General features: G+C 43.4%; 1 protein-coding gene across 2 annotated transcripts in view; it reads left to right on the top strand.

The window, feature by feature from the left end:
• The window catches only part of HELZ2 (helicase with zinc finger 2), a 70,742-nt gene that overhangs the window by 30,638 nt on the left and 12,275 nt on the right, over positions 1–27,829 (top strand). For both annotated transcript variants that reach the window (XR_012236839.1, XM_073607366.1), the window contains exons 9-17: positions 272–3,662; positions 7,573–7,658; positions 11,873–12,004; positions 14,800–14,964; positions 17,176–17,317; positions 18,779–18,895; positions 21,212–21,404; positions 24,447–24,581; positions 26,239–26,454. Coding sequence is in view for 1 of the 2 variants with exons in the window: in XM_073607366.1 (XP_073463467.1) it covers positions 272–3,662; positions 7,573–7,658; positions 11,873–12,004; positions 14,800–14,964; positions 17,176–17,317; positions 18,779–18,895; positions 21,212–21,404; positions 24,447–24,581; positions 26,239–26,454 (4,577 nt within the window). In the remaining variant the exon portion in view is untranslated. The remainder of the gene's footprint in view (positions 1–271; positions 3,663–7,572; positions 7,659–11,872; positions 12,005–14,799; positions 14,965–17,175; positions 17,318–18,778; positions 18,896–21,211; positions 21,405–24,446; positions 24,582–26,238; positions 26,455–27,829) is intronic.

The following is a 27,829-nucleotide window of genomic DNA, read 5'->3' as shown; positions in this document are numbered from 1 at the left end:
ATTAATACAAGAGATGTGTTACTGGCCAGATCACCAGATGAAAGCAGGGGGGGAAAATCCTAAAAAAAAAAAACATAAACAAAATACATCTACTGATCTGTAAGCTGCAATATATTGTATTATATTTTTGGTTTTGAGTTTAATACCGTTTTAAAGTCTTACAGCCAAATAGACCACATCCATCACTTTCAGACAAATTCATCACATGTACGGTAATTATTGTCTTGATGGTTCTTCTTCACAAGTCTAGCTCTTATCATTTACTTTGCAGGTCAAGAGTTCTTTGTCATCATTCTAAGTACCGTGCGATCAGTTGACAGCCTCCCAGCTCAACCTCCCACTTATTCCACTTTCAGTCTGGACTTTTTCTGTGATCCACGAATCCTAAACACCATCCTAACACGTGCCCGTGCCCAGGTCATTGTAGTTGGAGATGTAGTGGCCTTATGTTCTTTTGGAGCTTGTAGTCGTATCTGGAGAAGCTACTTGCGGGAGTGTCTGGAGTCCGGCAGTGCCAATCCACCAGACCTTAGCGTGGAGGGGATAAAGCAGATGGCTTCTGATCTGCAAGCTTGGAAGCAACAGGAGGAAGAAGAAGATACTGAGGAAGACAGTGATTCTTGGACAACCGATGTGGATATCAATGCGGAAGATGCTATCCTCCAAGAACTGTTAGACAGTAAAAATGAGGCATGTGTTACTGTGTCTGCGGAAGGAATGTTGGAAATGAGACCAACGGTTAGTTCCAAAAAGGATGTAGACAAATATACAAACTTTCCCACACACACACTTGAACAATACCTGATAATGCAACCCAACATATACAAAAAATGTCACTTGGTCAAGGAAGATTTCGACCGTGGCTATGCAGTAACCCTTGATGACCCTGTACCCCGTCATATTGCTATTCATGGACGGGAGAACTGTAGTATAGGATTTAGTGGCGATCAGGTTGTTGTTGAGTTGTTCCCAAATGTCCAACCAGACAAAGGAAAAGTTGTTGGGGTCCTTAATGCGGGTGAAGAAATTCGGAGGTTTGTTTGCTACATGGATACTTATGACTCTAACATCATGGTCCCTGTTGACCGAACTGTCACTAAGATTTACTGTCCAAAATTTAAAGAAAAGCCAAACTTTATTCCAATCCGTGAATATCGGAATGGTCGTGTAGCTACTCTAGGGTTTGAGAAGGTAACACAGGAAATGAGACGAAATACTATTTTTCTGGTACAGGTGGTCCGATGGCGGGAGGGTTTCTACTACCCTTTGGGGATTGTAACTCAAGTTTTCCCACAGAATTTGACCTTGGAAAATGGACTAGAGATATTAGACTTGGAATATGGGATTGAACATAGTGATGAGTATCCCAAAAAGGCTTTAGAAGAAGCCAATAATCTACCAGCAACTCTAAAGACAAAAGACAGAAAAGATTGCAGAAAAATTGTAACCTTCACCGTGGATCCTTCCAATGCCAAAGATTTAGATGATGCCATCTCTGTGCAAGAACAAGGTGAATACTATGAGATTGGCATTCACATCACAGACCTTGCTGCTGTAGTTCCTCAAGGTGGTGACTTAGACAGTGAAGCACAAAGAAGAGGTGTCACCTTTTATTCCCCTGGGAATGAGCCAGTGCACATGTTGCCGCACAAGCTGTGCTCTGACCTTTGCAGTTTGAAACCACATTGTGACCGGATGGCAATCTCCTTTTTTGTACTAGTGGAGAAAAAAACTGATCAAATTGTGAGTGGTCACTTTTGCCGCTCTGTAATCTGCTCTGACCGTCAGCTGTCATACGAGGAAGCCAATTCCATTCTGGAAGATGAACGTGATAGGCCACGGACATTTGTTAGCATAGAGGGTTGTCTTTGTATTACAGAACACTTTGCAAAAATCCACCGAGCCTTCCGCTTAGAGAAAACTGCCAATTACAAGCAGCCTGACGAAGGTTGTATGCCAGGATCCCGGGATGCCCGAATGATGATCGAGGAGCTCATGATCATGTACAACAGTTGGGCGGCAGATTATTTGACAAACACAGATGAATTTATGAATCTAACACCACTACGATGCCAAAATGGTATAAGCCTTCAGAAAATTGAGGAGATGAGGAGAAAATTTGAACACGTTTTACCTTTATCTGCTTATTTGTCACATCATCTGTTGGCGGAAACTGAATTACCAAAGCCATCATCTGAGCAAAAATTTACCATGTTAGCCTCGGTATGGAATCAGCTGCAGGATCCAGCAACCAGCCATTCCAAAATTACAGACCTTCTCTCCACAGATGACCTGCATCCAGAACTGAGCTATGCAGTTCGGGAATTTAGAAGTCAGCTTGGTCGCTCTTATTTCACTCGTTCTGGCACTCCAAATGCCAATGGCCATTACTCCCTTCAAGTTGATGACTACACGTGGGCCTCATCACCTCTCCGACGGTACATAGACATTGTGGTGCAAAGATTGCTCCAAGGGATCCTTACAGGTAACCCAGATATAGCCTTCAGGATTTCTCCCAAGAACATGGACTTGCTGTGCCTTGACTTTAACAGGAAAGTTAAACGTGAATCATCATATGAGAAGAAAGCGCATTCGCTAAAGTTCGCTTTGTCATTACGCAAAGTAGTACAGCAAAAGATTGCAGTGGTCATGACAATTGATGTTAGGAATCGAAGTTTGAAGGCAATTTTTCCATTAGATGGAGACTCCCTTACCAGCCCAATGAAGCTGGATTACTGCCATCTTCAGCCAGAGAAGCAGCCAGAACCTACTGAAAATGGCTTACTTTTGACATGGAGACGTCGTGTGTACTCCTACAATAATTACAAGGATGAACCTCTGAGCAATCTAGCTAGGAAAGACATAGTCTCATTTAATCCCTATGCCTGGCATGAAGCAATAAAAGCCATAGGTCAAGGACAACCAGAAGAAGCTTTAGCATCCTTAAAGTATGGTAGAGAGAAATCTGACCAGATGAGCTTTGTGACTCGCAGCAAATGTGGGCATTATATAGAAATATCTCTTGAACTACGGGCTGGGGAATCTCTTCCTATACAATTTTGCACTGTTACAGAACGGGGTTTGCCAAGCCCAAGTCTCCAGCTTTGCACTCTGGCCCCAGGAATCCATCTTTGTTTGGAGCATACATCTCGGCCCATTGAGTGCTTCTCCAAATTGGCAAACCGAGCGCCTCTTAAAACCTACCGCAATGTAAAAGAGTATCAAAATGTGTGGCTGCCACTGTGCGCCATGGAAGCAGCAGAGTGTGCTGTGAAGGAGGGGGCATCTATAATACTGAGAGATGTGCCCATCAATTGGATGCGAGAAGGAGGTTCCAAGCAATCTGTGGGACTAAAGGGCACCTTTACCTTGACCCCTCTACTTATCAAAGAGTGTGACCTGGAGATGGACTTCCAAAATTGCTACCTGTGCGTGCGGTTGGAAGGGCTGCCAGCAGAAAAGACACAAAACCCTTTTGATTTGCAGAGCTACACATGGGTGGCCCATGGCCTAACAGAATCCACAAGTTTCATCATGAAAGAGAAAGGTGGTGATGTGGACTTTAAGTTACACCAGTGTAATATGCATGAAGTTCCTGAGAAAGCTTTGAGATCTACAGACCCCTTTACCATGGAGATCATACCTAAGCTATTGCCGGATATGTAAGCATTACGATTATCTACCTTTCTGTATATCTGCCTCTTACGTATTTATTTCTTTATCATTTTTATTGTATCAACTATATTTTATGTCTCTTATGTCTTGCCTTACTCTGTATCTGTATGTGTATATGTCTCATATCGGTATCGAGGATGTAACAACCCCAACAATGAGTCCTTAGTTTTGTCACATTAGGATACAGGATTAAATTTGCAGTTGGTTGTTGAGGCTTGCTCATACTGGTAGCATGCACCTTTATTAACCACTTCCCAACCAGCCGCCGCAGTTATACTGCAGCAGGTTCGCTCCCCTGCGCGAACCGCCATACTGGTACGGCGATCCGTGCACTAGCTTTTGCGCGCGCGCACCCGCCCCCGGAGCTCGCCCGCGAATCTGGCGGACTCGATCTCCGGCGCCCACCTGCGATCGCGGGAAAGAGAGCCAGAGCGGGGATCTGTCAATGTAAATAAACAGATCCCTGTTCTGACAGGGGAGGAGAGAGATCTGCTGTTCCTAGTGATCAGTCAGTCCTAGGGAACACTTAACCCCCTTCCCTGCCAGTGCCATTTATACAGTGATTAGTGCAATTTTTATAGCACTGATCACTTTATTGGTGTCACTGGTCACCAAAAAGTGTCACTTAGGGTCAGATGTGTCCGCTGCAATGTCACAGTCCCGCTAGAAATCGCAGATCGCCACCATTGCCAGGAAAAACAATAAAAAAAAAATTAAAAGTTCCTTAATCTTTCCCCTATTTTGTAAACGCAATAACTTTTGCGAAAACCAATCAATATACGCTTATTGCGTTTTTTTGTTTTTTTTTTTACCAAAAATATGTAGCAGAATACATATTGGCCTAAACTGATGCATAAATTAGTTTTTTTATATATATATTTTTTTGGATATATATTATAGCAGAACAGGGGGGGATCAAATACCACCAAAAGAAAGCTCTATTTGTGGGAAAAAGGGACATCAATTTTGTTTGGGTACAGCGTCGCACAACCGCGCAACCGCGACGTAGTGCTGTATCGCAAAAAATGGCCTGGTCATTAAGAGGGTAAATCCTTCCGGGGCTGAAGTGTTTAAAGAGACTCATTCTGCCTTTTTAGTACTCTCCTTCTCAGTGCCACCACCACCCCCCGCTGCTCCATTCCTCCACAGTCCTAACATTGTAAACTATGTGTTGGATTGTGTCACAACTTATATAAAGTTGAGGATCTCACCCATTTTGCCATACTACAGGGTTTAGGCCTGGTGATTAGCTGCTAAGGAATGTGCACATATTATTTACAAGCTTTAAAACAAGCCCTTACTGACCTCTGTAGATGCAGACATTGCGGAGTAATTCATCCTCAAAGATCACAATATAAGCTGCGAAGTCAGGTCTCATCACTGTTGCCAACCCATTCCTGTGCACCTGCTTTGTTATTACATTAAAAGAGGGAGTAAACCCTGATGGGTTTTACTTCCACTTTTGCTCCCTGCAAAGCCTGCAAATTAAAAGCATAATGGGCTAGAATGCATCGCATACTAGCTTATTATGTGACACTTACCTGCAAACGATTCCATCGCTGTCCCCTGTGCAGGCTGTGTCCATCTTCACCCCTCTTCCTTCGGGGGGCTGCAGACTCTGGCTCTGTGACTGCCCGGAGCCGCGTGTCGTCAGTACGTTTTCCACTACCTATAGGTAAGCCTTATTCTAGGCTTACCTATAGTTAAAAGTCCAAAGAGAGAGGGGTTCCCCTTGGGTAGGACTTTAGCGGCACCTGAATAGGAGTCACAATCAATTAAATAGAAAAACAATCATATATTTATTTAGAAAATACAAGGATAAAAACATGTATCATGGAGTGTACACATCAACCATAACTGATATCGCAAGTAGTGGAAATGGATGGTAATTGAATTAGAGCCTTCACCCGACGCGTTTCGGAGTCTACAAAAGATACTCCTTCCTCAGGGTAGATAGGATATAGAAACTCTATAAAGTAAGTACAAACAGTCAATAGCCTATACATGCCATCAATAAATGGTATAATATTATAGAAAACTGTCAAATACACAACTTACAATTGCAAAAATCAGATGCTTATAGCGCACTCCATAAAATTCAAAACAGCGTCAAAAGCAACACAGTGGCCACAGGAGACCGCCATCGCCCTTTGGAGAATCAGTATATAAAATTCTATAGTAACAAGCCCAAAAAATCATCAAAAGGGCTCAACGCACGTGGGACATGAAAAAGGACCAGCTGAGGCCCATGAAACAGATCCTATGATGAAAAAGGAAAAGTAGAAAAAAAGAGAGAAAGAGACACAGTACATGTACAATTGTACATGTAAGTTGTGTATTTGACAGTTTTCTGCAATATTATACCGTTTGTTGATGACATGTATAGGCATTTGACTGTTTGTACTTTATAGAGTTTCTACCCCTGAAGAAGGATTATCTCTTGTAGACTCCGAAATGCGTTGGGTAAAGGATCTAATTCAATTACCGTGCATTTTGACTACCGTATATACTCGAGTATAAGTCGACCTGAATATAAGCCGAGGCACCTAATTTTACCACAAAAAACTGGGAAAACTTCTTGACTCGAGTATAAGCCGAGGGTGAGAAATGTGCAGCTACTGTAAGTGGAAAAGAGGGTCAACAATGCCCATTTGCAGCCTCACTGTGCCCATTTGCAGCCATAGGTCCCCCGAACTTCAAACTCGATAGTTAAGGGTTCCTAGTTGCCCCCTAGCTGCAGCCAAAATTTGGGGTCTCTGGACACAAAGGGTCCGAAAGGAAATTGCTGCAGATGGACACAGTTGACCGAATTTGGGGCCCCCGTATCTTGGGGCCACTTAGTGCAAACCCCAAATTTGGTGTGCAAACCCAGTGAAACTAGCACTACGACATATCCAAAGCTGGGGTTCCTAGCACCAAGTGGCCTAGAGATACAGGGCTCCAAAGTCAGTTTGGAAAATGTCGAGCACTTTTCTGCAGCAGAGAATGACATTTTCCGAACTGAATTTGGGGCCCCATATCTCGGGGCCACTTGGTGCTAGGAACCCCAGCTTTGAATATGTTGTAGCGCTAGTTCCACTGGGTTTGCACACCAAACTTGGGGTTCCTAGCAGCAAGTGGTCCCGAGATACGAGGCCCCAAAGTTGGTTCTAAAAATGTCATTCTTTGCACCAGAAAAGTGCCTGACTCAAGTATAAGCCCCGAGGGGGGCACTTTTTAGCACAAAAAAATGTGCTGAGAAAACTCGGCTTATACTCGAGTATATACGGTACTTGCGATATCAGTTATGGTTGATATGTACACTCCATGATACATGTTTGTATTTTCTAAATAAATATATGACTATTTTTCTATTTAATTGATTGTGACCCCTATTCAAATGTTGCTAAAGTCCTACCCAAGGGGAACCCCCTCTCTCTTTGTATTCGTATATTTAGATATTGGCTCTGTGAAACAATAACTGCTACCCCTCTATAGTTAAAAGTCAGGAGGGAGGATTTACAACCACTTTAAGCCTCCTTTACACAGATTAATAAACACAGACGGAGCCGGACAGCAGCAAGAATCAGCCGCTCCTTGAGGCTGGGCTGACCTTCGGTCGCGGACAGCTGTGACCGCTCAGCCTGTACTAAGCAATGACAGGCTGACAGGATCTGCAGCTGTTGACATGTATCAGCACATTGGATTGACAGTGCTTCACCACAGTACACCCACAAATGAGGACTGGGTAGATGTTTAATTTCCTATTACACCTATTACTCGGTAAAACATCTGCTTGTTCTATGACCTGCTAAAATTGGACATGCTTTGTCGCTATTTTTCATTTCTCGATTATCTACCTGTCCGTGTCCATTCATTCATCCATCTTTTATTTATTTGTCTTGATTTTCTTCTCAGACGGAAGGAAAGGGCTGTTCGCGACCTGAATAAAGCATCAGAACTCACAAAGAGTATTGTGCTCGGAAAGCAGGTTCCTGACGTAGGTACGTAACTATGAGTACTCTCATACAATGCGATACAATACAATGCCAGATATAAAGACAGCACAAGTGAAGTACATCAAACTCAGTTAAATAAATAAAAGGTGAGAATCATTCACAAATGCACAGAGCCTAGGAACTTACAGGGGCATCTGAAAAAAATTAGAATATCATCAAAAAGTTAATTTATTTTAGTAATTCAATTTAAAAAGTGAAAGTCATATATTATATAGAATCATTACACACACAGTGATATAATTAGGGAATTTCTTTCTTTTAATTTTGATGATTATGGCTAATGCCCCGTACACACAAGCGGAAATTCTGCCAGCAAAAGTCCGATGTGAGCTTTTGGTCGGAAATTGCGACCGTGTGTATGCTCCATCGGACTTTTGCTGGCCGAATTCCAGCCAGCAAGAGATTGTGAGCAGGTTCTCTATTTTTCTTTTTTTTTTCTGAAAATGCGTTCGCCTGTATGCAATCCGGACGCGCAAAAAATCACGCATGCTCTGAAACAATTTGAAGCATGCTCGGAAGCGTTGAACTTCGTTTTCTTGGCTCGTCGTAGTGTTGTACGTCACCGCGTTCTTGGCGGTCGAAAGTTCAGAGAACTTTTGTGTGACCGTGTGTATGCAAGGCCAAGCTTGAGCAGGAATTCCGTCAGAAAAACCATCCAAGATTTTTCCGATGGAAATTCCGCTCGTGTGTACAGCTAGTGAAAACCCAACGTTCAGTATCTCAGAAAATTAGTATATTGTGAAATAGTTCAATATTGTAGACTCATGGGGGTTTATTTACTAAAGCTAGAGAGTGCAAAATTAGTCACAATTCTGCATAGAAACCAGTCAGCTTTCAAATATTATTGCCAAAGCTTAATTGAACAAACTGAGGTTAGAAGCTGATTGGTTTCTATGCAGAAATTTAACTACTGTGTTTATTGGCGTATAACATGCACTTTTTCACCCTGAAAATCGGGTGCAAATAGCGTGTGCGTGTTATACGCCGATACTTCAATTTTTGCTGCCTCGGAAGGGACAGGGAGGGGGGCGGGACGAGCTCCGTCAGATTACATACAGTGAGAATCTCCTGTTTACTTGGCGGCCTCTGTAATAGGAAGTCCCGTCTCCTGGGCCACCATTGGACCAGTGTTCTGTCTATCATAGGAGATTCTCACTGTATGTAATATGTCGGCGCTCGTCCCGCCTCCCTCCCTGTCCCCTCTAGGCTACAGATGGGCATCAATCAGGCTACACTGATAGCAATGGTGAGGCTGCTGCATTCATGGAAATGGTGAGGCTGCTGCATTGATGGCAATGGTGAGGCTGCAGATGGGCACTGACCCTTATTTTGCTTCAAAGTTCCTTATTTAAAATTTAAGTTTTTTTTCCTAAAACTTCCCTCTTAAAATGAATGTGCGTGTTATACGCTGATAAATACGGTCATTTTGCACTCTCTAGCTTTAGTAAATAAACCCCATGGTGTCACACTCTAATCAGCTAATAAACTCAAAACCACCTGTAAAGGTTTCCTGAGCCTTTAAATGGTCTGATTCAGTAGGTTACGCAATCATGGGGAGGACCACTGACTTGACAGTTGTCCAGAAGACAGTTATTGACACCCTCCACAAGGAATTTAAGCCACAAAAGGTCATTTTTAAAGAAGCTGGCTGTTCACAGAGTGCTGTTTCCAAGCATAATAATGGAAAGTTGAGTGGAAGGAAAAAGTGTGGTAGAAAAAGGTGCACAAGCAACAGGGATAACCACAGCCTTGAGAGGATTGTGAAGCAAAGGCCATTCAAGAATATGGGGGGTATTCACAAGGAGTGGACTAGGGCTAGTGTCAGTGCTTCAAGAGTCACCACACAGACATATCCTGGACATGGGCTACAACTGTTGAAATCCTTGTATCAAGCCACTCCTGAACCAGAGACAATGTCAGAAGCGCCTTACCTGGGCTAAGGAGAAAAAGGACTGTTGCTCAGTGGTCCAAAGTCCTCTTTTCGGATGATTGCATTTCATTTGGAAATCAAGGTCCCAGAGTCTGGAGGAAGAGTGGAGAGGCGCAGAATCCAAGTTGCATGAGATCCAGTGTGAAGTTTCCACAATCAGTAATGCTTTGGGGAGCCATGTCCTCTGCTGGAGTTGGTCCACTGTGTTTTATCAAGTCCAAAGTCAGCGCAGCCCCCTACTAGGAAATTCTAGAGCACTTCATGCTTCCCTCTGCTGACCAGCTTTATGGATATGCTGATTTCATTTTCCAACAGGACTTGGCACCTGCCCACACTGCCAAAAGTACCAATACCTGATTTAATGATCATGGTATCATTGTGCTTGATTAGCCGGCAAACTCGCTCGACCTAAACCCCATAGAGAATCTATGGGGTATTGTCAAGAGGAAGATGAGAGACACCAGACCCAACAATGCAGATGAGCTGAGGGCAACTATCAAAGCAACCTGGACTTCCATAACACCTCAGCAATACCACAGGCTGATTGCATCCATGCCACGCCGCATTGATGCAGTAATTCATGCAAAAGGAGCCCCAACCAAGTATCGGGTGCATACTATACTGTACATGGACATACTTTTCAGTAAGCCAACATTTCTGTATTAAAAATCCTTTTTTTTTATTGGTCTTTATGTAATTGAATATTGGCATGCATTAAAAAGGGGATTAATTCCAGTGATAAAACAATAATTCTACCGCTCTACAAGACTCTGGTCCGGCCGCACCTGGAGTATGCTGTCCAGTTCTGGGCACCAGTCCTCAGGAAGGATTACTGGAAATGGAGTGAGTACAAAAAAGGGCAACAAAGCTAATAAAGGGTCTGGAGGATATTAGTTATGAGGAAAGGTTGCGAGCACTGAACTTATTCTTTCTTTAGAGAGAGATGCTTGGGATATGATTTCAATATACAAATACCATACTGGTGACCCCACAATAGGGATAAAACTTTTTCACGGAAGGGAATTTAACAAGACACGTGGCCACTCATTAAAATTAGAAGAAAAGAGGTTTAACTTTAAACTACGTAGAGGGTTCTTTACTGTAAGAGCGGCAAGGATATGGAATTCCCTTCCACAGGCGGTGGTCTCAGCGGGGATCATCGATAGTTTCAAGAAACTATTAGATAATCACCTGAACGACCGCAACATACAGGGATATACAATGTAATACTGATATATAATCACACACATAGGTTGGACTTGAAGGACTTGTGTCATTTTTCGACCTCATCTACTGTACTATGTAACTATGTAATATTCTAATTTTCTGAGATACTGAATTTTGCGTTTTCACTAGCTATAAGCCATAATCATCAAAATTAAAAGAGAGAAATGCTTGAAATAAGTTTGACGGAGGTGGGAGGAAGACTGGTCTACTGCTTTATATTGTAGAATTGGGAAGAGGACAGTATGAATAATCATCAGAGATTAGCCAAGGGCAGTGATGGAGAACCTTGGCACCAAAGATGTTTTGGAACTACATTTCCCATGATGCTCATGCACTCTGTAGTGTAGTTGAGCATCATGGGAAATGTAGTTCCAGAACATCTGGGGTGCCAAGGTTCGCCATCACTGCCCTAGGGATATACTGTAGGACTCAGAACAGGGCGGAGCTGAATTTGTGATCAGAACTGATATATTGGAGAGGTAGCAGAACAAAATGGTGGTCCTATGGTGAGGTCCTAAAGATACATTTTCTTTCTTAGCTAATACTTTCTATTTTGAAAAGCGATAGATTCAGCAACTATAGCATTCAACAAACTTAAAGCAGATTTCTTGAAGAAATTACAGCACCACTCACCTCTAGCCTTGGATTGGTGAGAACAGATCTGGCTGTAGCTTTTAGCTATAGGCAAAGTTAAAAATGATGCAATCTATCACTAGGATTATTACAGCATATATAGTTACATAGTTAGTCGGGTTGAAAAAAAGACACAAGTCCATCAATTTCAACCAAAAAAAAAAATACAATCCCATATACACAAATCTACACCCACATTTGATCCAAAGGAAGGCAAAAAACCCCAGCAAAGCATGCTCTAATTTGCTGATCCCCTGATAGGGGGAGTTTTTGTTATTCCGGGTTCCCCCATAACATAGTATTATTATTTGTTGATCCGATGACTTTCCACTTCCTTTGTTGGATTCTCAGTATCAGAATATAGATCTGTGTCTGTTTCTCTTTACAATTGCTCTGTTTTTTCTTACAGACATGAACAAAAAGTTTAAAACTCAGAAGTTATTTACCATCCCAGAGAGACCCCGTCCACTCAATGAAAGTCAGACAGGAGCTGTACGCAAAGCCTTGACTCAGCCCTTCACCCTTATTCAAGGACCCCCTGGTAAATGTTATCCTAGAGCTGTGATGGTGAACCTTGGCACCCCAGATGTTTTCGAACTACATTTCCCATGATGCTCATGCACTCTGCAGAGTAGTTGACCATTATGGGAAATATAGTTCCAAAACATCTGGGGTGCCAAGGTTTTCCATCACTGTCCTAGAGTGTCTCCTGTGTGTATATATATTGTCTCTTGTGTGTGTGTGTGTGTGTGTATATATATATATATATATTATATATATATGTATATATATTTATGTTTAGATCTAGTATATATAATGGTGTCTATGCCCACACCTAAAAAAAATATGTTCCATGGGGAGCCTACTTCCCCAGTCTTCAGAGCCATACTTGTAGCAAACCTGTCCACATGCTCATTCCATGACTGATAGGGGGTGATCTGCAAACTTATAGTACACGACCCATATTATATAGTCACTGACATAGACTGTAGATATACAGTACCTACACCCACTGCATGCATACACGATGTTCTGCTACATTGCTCTGACAGATAGAATGCAGTGTTCATTTTACACAGCATTTTCCATTGGCTTGTGCCCTGTTTCTCCAAAGCAGGGGTTTCCAAACTGTGGATTGCGGGCCAGATGTGGCCCTTTGCTTGCCTTTATGCGGCCCTTGAAGCACTTGTCCTTCCACTGATACAAGGCACTATTCCCCCCACTGACACCGATTATGGGCCACTATTCCTCCCACTGACACCGGTTATGGGCCACTATTCCTCCCACTGACACCAGTTATGGGCCACTATTCCTCCCACTGACACCAGTTATGGGCCACTATTTCTCCCACTGACACCAATTATGAGGCCACTATTCCTCCCACTGACACCAATTTTGAGGCACTATTCCTCCCACTGACAAAAATCGTGTGAGGCTGGGTTCACACTTATGCAAATTGGATTCGGATTTCACCGCATCCAATTCGCATGACAGGAGATTGTGACCGGCTCTCAATGGAGCCGCTTCACACATCTCCGGAGCGGCTGCGGAGCAGATTGCACAGGGGTCTGATGCGGGCCAGAAAAGGATAACAGGGACGCACCGGACCCCTGCTATATCAGCCGCATCCGTCTGCAGTGTGAACCCAGCCTAATTCTTTTTACTCCCACCAAAGCCAGAGCATTTTCTACTCCCACTGGCCACAGTCCAGTCCCCCTAACTAAAGTTTGAAGGGCAGTAAACTGACCCTTTGTTTTGAAAGTTTGGAGACCCCTGCTTTAGAGCTACAGGACTAAGCTGACACCATTTATGTGTCTTCTGCTGCTGCAAAATTATATGGCACCGCATTTTATAATTGCTTTTCTTCGGTCTTAGTTGAACCATAAGTCTCAGCACACCAAACCCGAATTTCTCCTGTCTCTGTAAAACTATAAGTGGGCATCTTTTCAAGTCACAAGCAGCAAAGTACAATTTTACCCCTGTTTTTAATGTTTATTAATATGAAGGTTTGGCATAGTTTGGCCACATACAAGTGTTACATGTAATTTGTTCCGAGACAGGTGAATTTCTCTCTCATCCATTTGGGTACACAGGAAATATTTAACCTGCAGGTTATACTGCCACCTACAGGAGGATTGGACACTGTAAAACAGGGGTGTCAAACTGAATTTCATTGCAGGCCGCATCAGCATTATGGTTGCCATCAAAGGGCCAGTTGCATCTGTAAGACTAGATGTCCAGAGCACCCCACTCCCCTTACATCAGATGTCAAGAGCCCCCCCTACCATCAGAAGTCAAGAGTCCCTCACCTTCTCTTACATCACAGTGCACCCCCTTACCTTGTGCTGCTGCCGGGAAGAAGCTGGGGGTGGAGCTGAAAAGCAGAAAGTGCAGAGTCTGGAGGAAAGCCAGAATCTGCTGAATGTGCAGACCAGGTAAGGTGGAGAGGAGGGGCACAGGGAGGCACAGGATCTGTAAGAGGATTTCTGTCCTCTCTGCTGCTAACTGCTGAGACGGGGAGGGGGGGGGGGGGCAGATACGAGCCTCTCCGTGGCTGCATGGAAAAGTGCAGGATCTGGATAGGTGTTCTGTCCTCCTCTCTGCTGCTGACTGCTAGGCAAGGTAAGGGGAACAATGAGGGGGTTGCAGGAGAGGTGTAAGGGCCACTTGAAATGGCCTGGAGGGCCGGATTTGGCCCCCGGGCCTTGTGCTTGACACATGTGCTGTAAAGCAAAAGACTTGAATTAGATAATCCTTCCTACTACCAGCCTGCTTTAGATTTTGTTGCTGTCATAGGGTGATGGATGCCTTCTCTGCAGCTCTTAATTCTTAATTCAAGACATTGCTGCTGAAGTTTGTCTCTGCAATTACAGCTGTCCAATGTGGTCGTCCTAAGCCTAGCATTTAGTGTACCGTATCCAGACCCCGCTGGACTGGACATTGCAGGGATAGCCTGGCTTTTCAGGTACAGGGCTCCACATGGGTAGTGATGAGATTGAGTTTGGTCTGAACCTGGAAGTTACCTGTCATTGCTGAGCAGTACAACCTGAAGGTTAAAGACTTCCTGTGTCTCTCAATTGACTTCAAGAAAAGGGTTTTACAGTGAGTACAAAATTATCTTCCTTGTCTGGAGCTATATATATATATATATATATATATATATATATATATATATATATATATATATATATTTTTTTTTTTTTTCAGGAAACAGCAGGGAAAATAAACAGTTCATACATACAAGGCAGTAGATTCCTCCTAGCAAAGCCCCAGTTTTACCCCATAAGGAACAGGAACATTCCCGTTACTCTGCTGACGGCCATTTTCTCTCATCAGGCACTGGTAAAACTGTGGTCGGTGTTCACCTGGCTTACTGGTTCCATCACATAAACCAGTGTGCAGAGATAGCCGCGGACAATGAAGCTGAGGAAGAAGAAGTGAACGGCCGACGAGTCCTCATGTACTGTGGTCCATCAAACAAGTCGGTGGATGTTGTAAGCGGTAAGACATGACTTTGGAGAGTTCCTATGTTTAAACTTACATAGAGACTCTTCTTTTTTTTTTACCTTTAATAAGGTTTTGTGTGTTTTCCCCAGAGGAATTTAAAAGGGCAGATGTATTTTCTCTAATATAGAACTTGAGGTTTGGGTCTTTTAGCCTGCCAGACACAACGGCGGTTGATTTACTAAAACTGGAGAGTGCACAGTCTGGTGGAGCTGTGCATGGTAGCCAATCGGCTTCTAACTTCAGCTTGTTCAATGAAGCTTTGACAACAAAAACCTGGAAGCTGATTGGTTCCTATTCAGAGCTGCACCAGATTTTGCACTCTCCAGTTCTAGTAAGTCAATCCCATTGTGTCAGAGGCGCTCCGACCTTTGTGCATATCTGTACAGGAATTTGTGTAAATATTTTGCTAATCATTACATGTTTACATTAATTACCGTATTTATCGGTGTATAACATGCACTTTTCCCCCCCTGAAAATAGGGGGCAAATTACGGGTGCGTGTTATACGCCAATAGTGTACCTCGGTGTCAGAAACCATGAAATCAGACAGAGACAGAAGTATAGTTAAATCACACTTGTTTAATAATAAAAGTAAAAAGAACAAATGTAGTCAAAACATAGCCAGAGTTCAGTAACCAGAACGGATAGTCAGCCAAGCCAGAAGTCAGGGATCAAAGTAGTGGAACAGCAAGCAGGATCATGAGCCAGAAGGGATGTCAGCAAAGCCAGTCTTTAAACAGGAATGCAGGAGATGTTTCTTGTGATGTTGACCAAGGCGAAGGCAGAGACCCTGTGGACTGGACGGCTTAAGTAGGCAGGACTGACGAGCAGGATATGAACAACAGCTGAGTAACTGTGGAGAGAGAAATGAAGAGAAATCCTGGACGGCCGCACTCAGTGAACAAGAAGGCACCTTTATTGTGACAAAAAATACCAGAGCAGGTCACATGAAAAATGGGTTGTTACAGGACAGCAGCTAACGCGTTTCACAGATGTGAAACGCGTTAGCTGCTGTCCTGTAACATCCACTTTTCATGTGACCTGCTCTGGTATTTTTTGTCACAATAAAGGTGCCTTCTTGTTCACTGAGTGCGGTCGTCCAGGATTTCTCTTCATTTCTCCATACTTTCTGCAGAGCCAGCACCTGTGAAGGCTGAATTAGGCGTTTATTCCTATCCAGGTGTGGCGATCCTGGGAGCGGCTTTTCCTCTTTAACTGTGGAGAGAGATAGGAGCTGGCAATCAGCCTACAGCTGAGCGGCCAGCTCAGAGAAGGAAGGGCTGAGCCCAGCCCTGACACTCGGAGGGCAAGGAGGGGGACGAGCGCCGCTAGAATTCAACGAGCCGTCATCTCCTGTTTACTCGGCTCTCACTCTGCAGTTACACACACAGTCCCGTCAATCACAGGAGCTGGTCCAATGCCGATGGCGGAGGCGGGACTGTGTGTGTGAGAGCCGAGTGAGAGCCGAGTGAGAGCCGAGTAAACAGGAGATGACGGCTCTGTGATTTCCTGCACTGTTCAGGCTGCATTGATGAGAGATGGTGAGGCTGCAGATGGGCATTGAGGCTGAAAATGGGCATTAATCAGGTTGCATTGAGGCTGAAAGTGGGCATTAATCAGGCTTCATTGAGGATGAAAATTGGCATTAATCAGGTTGCATTGAGGCTGAAAGTGGGCATTAATCAGGCTGCATTGAGGATAAAAATGGGCATTAATCAGGCTGCAGATGGGCATTGATCAGGCTGCATTGAGGCTGCAGATGGGCACTAATCAGGCTGCATTGAGGATGAAAATGGGCATTAATCAGGCTGCATTGAGGATGAAAATGGGCATTAATCAGTCTGCATTGAGGCTGAAAGTGGGCATTAATCAGGCTGCATTGAGGATAAAAATGGGCATTAATCAGGCTGCATTGAGGATGAAAATTGGCATTAATCAGGCTGCAGATGGGCATTGATCAGGCTGCATTGAGGCTGCAGATGGGCATTGATCAGGCTGCATTGATGGGAGATGGGGAGGCTGCAGATGGGCACTAATCAGGCTGCATTGATGGGGACTGACCCTTATTTTGCTTCAAAGTTGTATATTTAAAAAATAAGTTTTTTTTCACGAAACTTCCCTCTTAAAATGAAGGTGCGTGTTATACACCTGTGCATGTTATACGCCGATAAATATGTTACTCTGCTATTCCTTTTTTTTTTTCAGAAATGCTACTCCCACTACGTGACAGGCTCCACCCAGTGCGTGTGTATAGCGAACAGATGGAGCTGAGTGAGTTTCCCTATCCTGGAAGCAATCTCAAAGTTACCGGATATCTCCGAGAAGGGAAGCCTAATGAAACATTGAGGTAAGAGGTCTGGGGAATAGTCATGGCACCAGTGGTAGTAAGGATTTTAACGATACCTCCATCAAAGGTGCATGACAACACAGTCACAAGGAGAGAAATATGAGGTTGGGGGGGGATTACTCTGTAAAGGCTATTCTATTCTGTACAGAAGTGCGTGAATTCACATTTTAAATTTGCTAATTCAGCCTGTCATAATACCTTGTAATGGTCCAATAATGCTACCATTACAATACAATTTGTCAGTATGTAAAAGACCTATACCATTTACACATATGTATATTAAAGTTCCCACCAGAGTTTGAAACCATTAATGGGAACTTGAAAATAGAATAGAATTGTGCAGGACAGGACTTCCGCTTTTCAGACTGTTGAATGTTGGTGAATTTAATACTCTGCAAGATTTGAAAGCAGTATCAAACCCAAAACCAAAAATCAGGGTTGCACCGATAACGTTTTTTTTTTTAACATCAAGTACTAGCCTATACCAGGTACTGATACCTTTGTGCGATGTGAACCCATACAAAATGAATGGGTTCAAACTGGACTGCATAGAATCGCATGCAATTTGAACAGGAATGCGGTGCGATTTCTATCCGAATCACATGCAGTTTCTCCCACTGCTCCTGTATGACCCCAGTATAGAAAGACAGGTATGCGCCAGCTAAGTGCAGCAATAGGCAAACCTTTATTAAAAAATATACAGTATATATAAATCAGGTAGGGGCCGCGCTCCTATGTACAGGGTGCCCTTTGTGAATAAACCAAAATTGTTACTGTCACAAATGTGAACATTAACCAAAGTTGTTACTCTCCCTTGAAACAAATAATATCATCAACACAATGTGAAAATACGCATCCAAAATTGATTCCCAAAGTGTCCATAAAAAGTGAACCATAAAATACAATTTCCTAATGTCCCTTAATGTGTATCATAAATAACCGAACCCAGCAGATGTAATATACAGTCATTTCCTCAGAATTCCCCACAAAGGGGGTGACTTCTTCTTAGATATCCACCACTCCATTTATGTTACATCCCCCTGAGGAAGCCACATGACCCTGTGCAACGCATAGGGGAGGGGCTTGCTGACATCACGTCGTGTTTGTTACACAAGATATTGAGATAATTATATTACCCGGGAGCATATCTCGCATGTCAAATTAAAATCTGTATGGTCATAGTGTCCTCGTCCCGTGGGATGCCAATAATTGAAAGCCACGGCCGCTTGCAGTGCTCACAGGGCTGAAAGAGATGTATACGCAAGTATAGGCAGTCTGCCCCCAAGCTGACATCACTTCCGCCCTATACTCACGTGTGCGCTCCAAGCTGGTTTACAGGGGTCCCAAAACTTCCTACATCTCCTCCGGCCATTTTTTTTTAGTGACTGCTGGGTGGGGGCGGCGCCTTTGCTCAGGTTAAAATGTTCTGCAAGGTGACTGATGGTTGTTTGTCCCCTACAGACCTATTGCCCTGCATCACTTGATCCGGGAGCCCTCAAAACCCCACAGCAAAGATATTCGACAGATGGACCAAAGAATCCGCGATGGAGAAGAGATGAGCCAAGAGGATATAGATATGTAAGTTAAAAATAGAGGGGGTTACATGTATCTCATACGTCTCCTTTCATTGTGTGTTCTGTGTTTTCCTGTCCCTCTGTCTCGACTCCTTTTGCATCCACCTCTGTTAGGACGTTGTGGCCATTGCAAAGCAAACCATAGTTGCCACCTCCCCCTTCACATATAGTATAAAACAAATATTAGGGGGTCCCAACTATGATGAAACTATTTCTTTATTGGTGATAAACATTTTTAGATCTTATTTTATCCACCTCCATCTGTGCATGCCGAGTCATCCATTATGCAGGGAATCATACAATCCATGAATCGTGCTTGAAATCCTAATTTGCATACCGGTAACAGGACAGATCTACATGCAAAATTTCAGAAGAACCAAAAAAAAAAGGCAAAGTCGGCTATTCTCTTGCTTTGATCATGTCAGGTTGCAAAAAGTAAACTTACGTTGGATCTTAGGTACTAGTGAGGCCCCTGGGGGTGCAGAAAAAGAGGTTCTACACTTCGTAGACTTGAAACAGCCTAGCACCCAAAGTACAATTTAAATCCAACACCAATTATACCCTTGTGGGTTCTACAGGATTCTCTAAAAGTACAGGGGCATCTCAGAAAAATTTGAATATCATCAAAAAGTTAATTTATTTCAGTAATTCAATTCAAAAAGTGAAAACTCATATATTTTATATAGATGCGTTACACACAGAGTGATATATTTCAACCATTTTTTTTTTTTAAACTTTGATGATTATGGCTGATGGAATGATGGAACCCAACATTCAGTAAGTATCTCAAAAAATTTGAATATTATATAAGACCAATAAAAAAAAAAAGTTTTTTTAACCACTTAAGGACTGAGCCTCTTTCTGAGATTTGTTGTTTACAAAAACATATTTTTTTGCTAGAAAATTACTTAGAACCCCCCAAACACTATATATTTTTTCTAACACCCTAGAGAATAAAATGGCGGTCATTGTAATACTTTCTGTCACACCGTATTTGCGCAGCGGTCTTACAAGCGCACTCTTTTTTGGAAAAAATACACATACAATTTTGGATGCGTATTTAATTAAAAAAATAAGACAACAGTAAAGTTAGCCCAATTTTTTTTTTTTATATTGTGAAAGATAATGTTACGACACGTAAAACTGATACCCAACATGTCACGCTTCAAAATTGCGCCCGCTCGTGGAATGGCGACAAACTTTTACCCTTAAAAAACACCATAGGCGACGTTTAAAAAATTCTACAGGTTGCATGTTTTGAGTTTCAGAGGAGGTCCAGGGCTAGAATTATTGCTCTCCCTCTACTGCTCACGTATGCGTTCGCTTCTGCACACGAGCTCGGCGGGACGGGACGCGTTTAAGGAAAAAAAATGTTTTTTTTTCTTATTTATTTTACCTTTTTTTTTTTTTTTTTTTTTTTTTTACACTGTTCTTTTAAAAAAAAAAAATTGTGTCACTTTTATTCCTATTACAAGGAATGTAAACATCCCTTGTAATAGAAAAAAAGCATGACGGGTCCTCTTAAATATGAGATCTGGGGTCAAAAAGACCTCAGATCTAAAATTTACGCTAAGCCCAGGTTGCTACGATAGTAGCCTTCAGCTCGTCTGCATTGTTGGGTCCGGTGTGTCTCATCTTCCTCTTGACAATACCTCACAGATTCTCTATGGGGTTTAGGTCAGGCGAGTTTGCTGGCCAATCAAGCACAGTGATACCATCCATGATCATTAAACCAGGTATTGGTACTGTTGGCACTTCATACTTCCCTCTGTTGACCAGCTTTATGGAGATGCTGATTTAATTTTCCAGCAGGACTTGGCACCTGCCCACACTGCCAAAAGTACCAATACCTAGGTTTTACTAGCTGTAATATTATTATTATATAGGATTTATATAGCGCCGACAGTTTACGCAGCGCCATAATCATCAAAATAAAAAGAAAGAAATGTATCACTCTGTGTGTAACATATCTGTATAAAATATATGAGTTTCACTTTTTTAATTGAATTACTGAAATAAATTAACTTTTTCATGATATTCTAATTTTGTGAGATGCCCCTGTATATCCTGGCAGTTTATTCAGCCCCTCAGTGCCAATTAAAAACCAAAACATTTGTTTTGGGTGTAGCTGCCATGTAGAGCAGAGGATTATGTGTAGAGGTAAAGCCTATAACCTGTAAATCAAGTTTATTTGTTCTGAATGTTGAGATTTAAGATGGCTTCTGATTGGTTCCCAACACTTACACCTTTTCTTATCTCCCCCTTTGCTTACATTGCCTTTTTGAAGATGTCGAATTGTGTCTTACTCTTTCTGTTTCAGGTACAAGGCCCTGATAGCTGATGCCCGCAAAGAGGAGCTGAAACATCATGACATCATCTTGTGTACCTGCGTGGCATCTTCCAGTAATATGCTGACAGAGGTGCCTATCACGCAGGTGGTCATTGACGAGTGCGGCATGTGCACCGAGCCGGAGTCTCTTGTGCCACTTGTTAGCCACAAAGGTGTACAATCGGTAAGTGGAAATGCCATGCGCTGTGTGCTATGTATATGGTGCAATACTCCTAAATTACTGGTGAAGGCAGGGCTGGCCCTACCATGGGTACCAGTGGGTCCATTGGACCCAGGCAGCACTTTGAGAGGGGCAGAAAATTGAGCCACGGCCACCTCTCCTTCTCTTCTATTTACCCAGCAAATTGCAACCAAGTTTTTTTTCCAGCAGTTTGGTGTGTCATGATGACAACTGCCCCCCCCCCCCCCCCTGCCGCTCTGCATGCCCCTATACTACCCTAGCCTGCCCCTATACTACCCTAGCCTGCCCCTATACTACCCTAGCCTGTCTATATACTACCCTAGCCTGTCTATATACTACCCTACCCTGCCCCTATACTACCCTAGCCTGTCTATATACTACCCTAGCCTGTCTCTATACTGCCCTAGCCTGCCCCTATACTACCCTAGCCTGTCTATATACTAACCTAGCCTGTCTCTATACTGCCCTAGCCTGCCCCTATACTACCCTAGCCTGTCTATATACTACCCTAGCCTGTCTCTATACTGCCCTAGCCTGTCTCTATACTGCCCTAGCCTGCCTCTATACTACCCTAGCCTGCCCCTATACTACCCCAGCCTGCCCCTATACTGCCCTAGCCTGCCCCTATACTATCTTAGCCTGCCCCTATACTACCCTAGCCTGCCCCTATACTACCCTAGCCTGTCTATATACTACCCTAGCCTGTCTCTATACTGCCCTAGCCTGCCCCTATACTACCCTAGCCTGCCCCTATACTACCCTAGCCTGTCTATATACTACCCCAGCCTGCCCCTATACTACCCTAGTCTGTCTATATACTACCCTAGCCTGTCTATATACTACCCTAGCCTGCCCCTATACTACCCTAGCCTGTCTATATACTACCCTAGCCTGTCTATATACTACCCCAGCCTGCCCCTATACTACCTAGCCTGTACCTATACTACCCTAGCCTGTCTATATACTATCCTAGCCTGTCTATATACTACCCTAGCCTGCCCCTATACTACCCTAGCCTGTCTATATACTACCCTAGCCTGCCCCTATACTACCCTAGCCTGTCTACATCTACCCTAGCCTGTCTATATATTACCCCAGCCTGCCCCTATACTACCTAGCCTGCCCCTATACTACCCTAGCCTGCCCCTTTACTACCCTAGCCTGTCAGTATACTACCCTAGCCTGTCTATATACTACCCTAGCCTGCCCCTATACTACCCTAGCCTATCTATATACTACCCTAGCCTGTCTATATACTACCCTAGCCTGCCCCTATACTACCCTAGCCTGTCTATATACTACCCTAGCCTGCCCCTATACTACCCTAGCCTGTCTATATACTACCCTAGCCTGTCTATATACTACCCCAGCCTGCCCCTATACTACCCTAGCCTGTCTATATACTACCCTAGCTTGTCTATATACTATCCTAGCCTGTCTATATACTACCCTAGCCTGCCCCTATACTACCCTAGCCTGTCTATATACTACCCTAGCCTGCCCCTATACTACCCTAGCCTGTCTATATCTACCCTAGCCTGTCTATATATTACCCCAGCCTGCCCCTATACTACCTAGCCTGCCCCTATACTACCCTAGCCTGCCCCTATACTACCCTAGCCTGTAGGTATACTACCCTAGCCTGTCTATATACTACCCTAGCCTGCTCCTATACTGCCCTAGCCTGTCTATATACTACCCTAGCCCGTCCCTATACTGCCCTAGCCTGTCCATATACTACCCTAGCCCGCCCCTCTACTGCCCTAGCCTGTCCATATACTACCCTAGCCCGTCCCTATACTGCCCTAGCCTGTCCATATACTACCCTAGCCCGTCCCTATACTGCCCTAGCCTGTCCATATACTACCCTAGCCCGCCCCTCTACTGCCCTAGCCTGTCCATATACTACCCTAGCCCGTCCCTATACTGCCCTAGCTTGCCCCTTGGAATTGAACATAATGGTATGTCATATAAATTTGCATATAGACAAGGTGCTGATGCATGTAAATCTGACTTCCTGATACTTTTAGTTTTAATTATCATTTGTCTGAGGATGGGCTTTCGGCAACATTTGTGAAAGTCCAGTGCGGTTGCCTTCATCTGGCCTCCGATGTGACTTCTGGGTTAGGACAGCAGTATCTTGTCACCAGGTTTTAGGCTGAGCCATCTGCCTCTTTTGCTCCCATATGTGCAAATGAGGGGTTGCTGAAACCAGGGAAGACTCTGGCAATATTACTTTCTACTTTCTCCACTGCAGGTGGCGCTCATCCTTGTAGCTTGAGAGGAAGTCAAGAGGAACATAGTTCCTCTTTGATTTCCTGGGTCACTAGGGAAGCAATCCGGTTGGATGCTGCCCCCCCCGCCATGTGACTCTGGCAGCCATCTTGGGTCAGGCAGAACCTATTTAAGGGCCTGGCTCCCAGGCTTGGCACACGTTATGCAAGTGGGTAGTGCAGGGAAAGGTACCCAGCCTGATAGGGACAGTACTAGCATTAGAAAAAGGTTACTGACGAGGAGGGAAAGCGTAAGGTCGCAGCTCTTTTGGATAGCTTCCTGTTTAAGACAGCCAGGCCGCATTCTGCCTTATTTACAGACGCTGTCGATCCGGCCGAAATCCGCTCTTCACATTATTGAAAACCGTGAGTGTACCTGCGTTAGGCAGCTTTCCCACTGGGTTTGTTATTATCTGTTATTGCATTACTTCAATACAAGTCTTCTATTGCACCCGACTGTGTAAAAAATTACCTTGATCCTTTAGAAATCTTGTAAGTGATAACTTCCTGTCCTCTCTGTCTGTGCTGCATTCTTCTCAGTTATACTGTTGCCAGCTATCTCTGGGAACTACAAAACACCTCCACCTATGTTAGTGAACAGGCAAGGCTGCTCCTCCGTAGGTACAGCATGCTGAGTAAGTGTTGCTAGTGGCAGGATCGCTAGGTGATAATAAAGGGGGAAAAAAGGCAAAAAGTTTGAAGTCCTTCTAAAACAGTGAAAGTTCATCTTTTCCCTTGTTTTTTGTCCCAGATTGTGCTGATTGGGGACCATCGTCAGCTCCGCCCTGTAGTAATAAATGAAGTTTGTAAACTTCTTAAAATGGATCGTTCGCTGTTCGAGAGGTATGAGGAAAGGGCGCTGTTTCTGGACACTCAGTATCGTATGGTAAGAAGCATGTCTGTATCTTATGTACATAACAAAGGAAGTAGGGGGGTCCAGATAGTGGCACACAGTCAATATGGAACTATAAGTCCCAGCAGTCCCAGTGTCCAACTAGCAGCACACAATCAATACAGAACTGTAAAATATTTACAAAAATGTGAGGGGTGTACTCACTTTTGTGAGATACTGTGTGTATATATGGACATGCCAAAAAAAGTCTTTTATTTAACCATTTAAAGACCAGGCCTCTTTTTCAGACTCGGTGTTTACAAGTTAAAAATAAGTTTTTTTGCTAGAAAATTACTTAGGAACCCCAAACATTATACATTTTTTTTCTAACACCCTAGAGAATAAAATGGCGGTCATTGCAATACTTTTTGTCACACCGTATTTACAAGCGTACCTTTTTTTGGAAACAGTACACTTTTTTAAATAAAAAATAAGACAGTAAACAGTAAAGTTAGCCAATTTTTTTTTATATTGTGAAAGATAATGTTATGCCGAGTAAATTGATACCCAACATGTCACGCTTCAAAATTGAGCCCGCTCGTGGAATGGCATCAAGCTTTTACCCTTAAAAATCTCCATAGGGGACGTTTAAAAATTCTACAGGTTGCATGTTTTGAGTTACAGAGGAGGTCTAGGGCTAGAACTATTGCTCTCACTCCAACGATTGCGGTGATACCTCACATGTGTGGTTTGACCACCGTTTTCATATGCGGGCGCTACTCACGTATGCGTTCACTTCTGCACGCGAGCTCGTGGGGATGGGGGCGCTTTCAATATTTATTTTTTTTTATTATTTATTTTACTTGATTTTATTAATTTTTACACTGTTTAAAAAAAAATGGTGTCACTTTTATTCCTATTACAAGGAATGTAGACATCCCTTGTAATAGAAAAAAAGCATGACAGGACCTCTTAAATATGAGATCTGGGGTCAAAAAGACCTCAGATCTCATATTTACACTAAAACGCATTTAAAAAAAAAAAATTGTCATTTAAAAAAAAAAAAAAATGGCCCTTTAAGAGCTATGGGTGGAAGTGACGTTTTGGCGTCGCTTCCATCCTGCAATGGTATGGAGACGGGTGGAGGCCATCTTCCCCTCACTCATCTCTATACCCAGCAAGGGAAAAGATCCGATCGCCTCCGCCACTGCCAATGGCTCCAGTAAGCGGCGGAGGGCACCGGAGCGAACCCGCCGCAGAGACCACTATTATCGGAAAGCGGACTGCCGGCCAAAGAAGAGGATACCAGGGTTATGGCAGCTAGCTGCTGCCATACCAACGATATTCCTCTTCAAAGTAATGGATGTATATCGGCAGTCCGTAAGTGGTTAAATACCCACATACCTTGTGATATGAAAAAATTGCAATGACTGCCATTTTATTCTCTAGGGCCTCTGCTAAAAAAATATATATGTTTGGGGATTCTAAGTAATTTTCTAGCGAAAAAAAAAAAAAATGCAGATTTTTACTTGAAAACAAAAAATAGGCCTGATCTTCAAGTGGTTAAATTGTATTTGTATATCTGATTTATTGACGACATATCCAAACCAAAAATCCCATATATTGTAGCTATACAAACTTTTTGGGTGATGAGGAAATGTGACCCTGGGCTTTGTAGCTAACCCCAGTTTTGTGTCTTCTTTATCTCCAGCATTTAGATATTTGCATGTTTCCATCTCGGGAATTTTATAATGATCGCCTCCGTACCAGCCCCCAGCAGAATAACATGCCAAACAGTCTCTTTTTTACACGAAAGTTTCACCGTATTGTATTCGGGGAAGTGAATGGGCAGGAGCAAAGCCTGATGGTCACCACTGCAGAAGGGAACATTAGCTCAAAGGCGAACCTAGAAGAGGCCAATGAAGCAGTATGTATATATCTGTTATGTTGTCTTTACTACCTTTTTAGATATCTTGTTACCTTTTTCCAAAATCTCAATTAAATGACCAGTAGACCTTAAGGCCCCTTTCACACTGGGGCGGAGGCGGTAAAACGGCGCTATTGTTAGTGGCGCTTTACCGGCAGTATTCGGCCGCTAGCGGGGGCAGTTCTACCCCCCTGCTAGCGGCCGAGAAAGGGTTAAAAAACACTGCAAAGTGCCTATGCAGAGGCGCTTTGCCGGCAGTATTGCCATGGTGTCCATTGATTCAATGGGCAGGAGTGGTGGAGGAGCGGTATACACACCGCTCCTTCACCGCTCCAAAGATGCTGCTAGCAGGACTTTTTTTACCGTCCTGCCAGCGCACCGCTCCAGTGTAGAAGCCCTTGGGGGCTATATTTATCAGTTTTTTATTTCTGAAAAATAGTATATATATTTCTAATTTTACTTCACCAACTTAGACTATTGTGTTCTGATCCATCACATATAATTCAGATTAAAAAAACCTTGAACTAAAGGCTGTAATGTAACAAAATAGGTAAAAAGCCAAGGGGGGGGGGGGGGGGGGGGTGAATACTTTTGCAAGGCACTGTAGAAGAAGCAATAGTCTGCAGTGAGGATTCTACAGGGAAAACCCATTTACTAGGCCAAGGCCATGGATGAAACCCATCAAAGTGAAATCCCTATGGGCATCTCATACAAAAACGGCTCTGGCAGCGAAAGGGTTAAAGCAGAACTAAACCTTCCAATCCTTTACAACCAAGAAAGCTGCCATCTTAATTTGATCTGCGGTTGCTGTGGTGCTGCACATGTGATCAGTCATTGATTTACAGAGTTATCAAAGGTTCTGGTAGAACTTTAGACAGAAGGTAGGAGATATGGCAAAGACCCATGCATTGATTGCCCACTCAAAATATGACATATTTGATTATACACAATTGCTATTTGAAATAAAAATGTGCAGCTGTAATTGTAATTGTGGTAAAGAACAGGAAAAGCGTAAACAATAGCCCAGCAGAATTTATTTCTTCATCTTCCGCTCAGCATGTTGGGGTAGTGAACATCTAGGGCAGGGGTCTCAAACTGGCGACCCTCCAGCTGTTGCGAAACTACAAGTCTCATGAGGCATTGCAAGTTTGACAGTTACAAGCATGACTCCCACAGACAGAGGCATGATGGGACTTGTAGTTTCGCAACAGCTGGAGGGCCACCTGTTTGAGACCCCTGATCTAGGGGTTGATTTACTAAAGGCAAACAGACTGTGCAGTTGCCCTCTGCAAGTGCAGTCGCTCCAGAGCTTAGTAAATGAGGTAAAGCTTCACTTTGCAAAGAGTACCCAATCATATGCAAGGAAAAAAAAAAA

This window comes from Aquarana catesbeiana, linkage group LG12 (genome assembly GCF_042186555.1).
Source record: "Aquarana catesbeiana isolate 2022-GZ linkage group LG12, ASM4218655v1, whole genome shotgun sequence".
Classification (NCBI taxonomy): Eukaryota; Metazoa; Chordata; class Amphibia; order Anura; family Ranidae; genus Aquarana; species Aquarana catesbeiana.
This window is presented reverse-complemented; position numbering and strand designations above follow the sequence as displayed.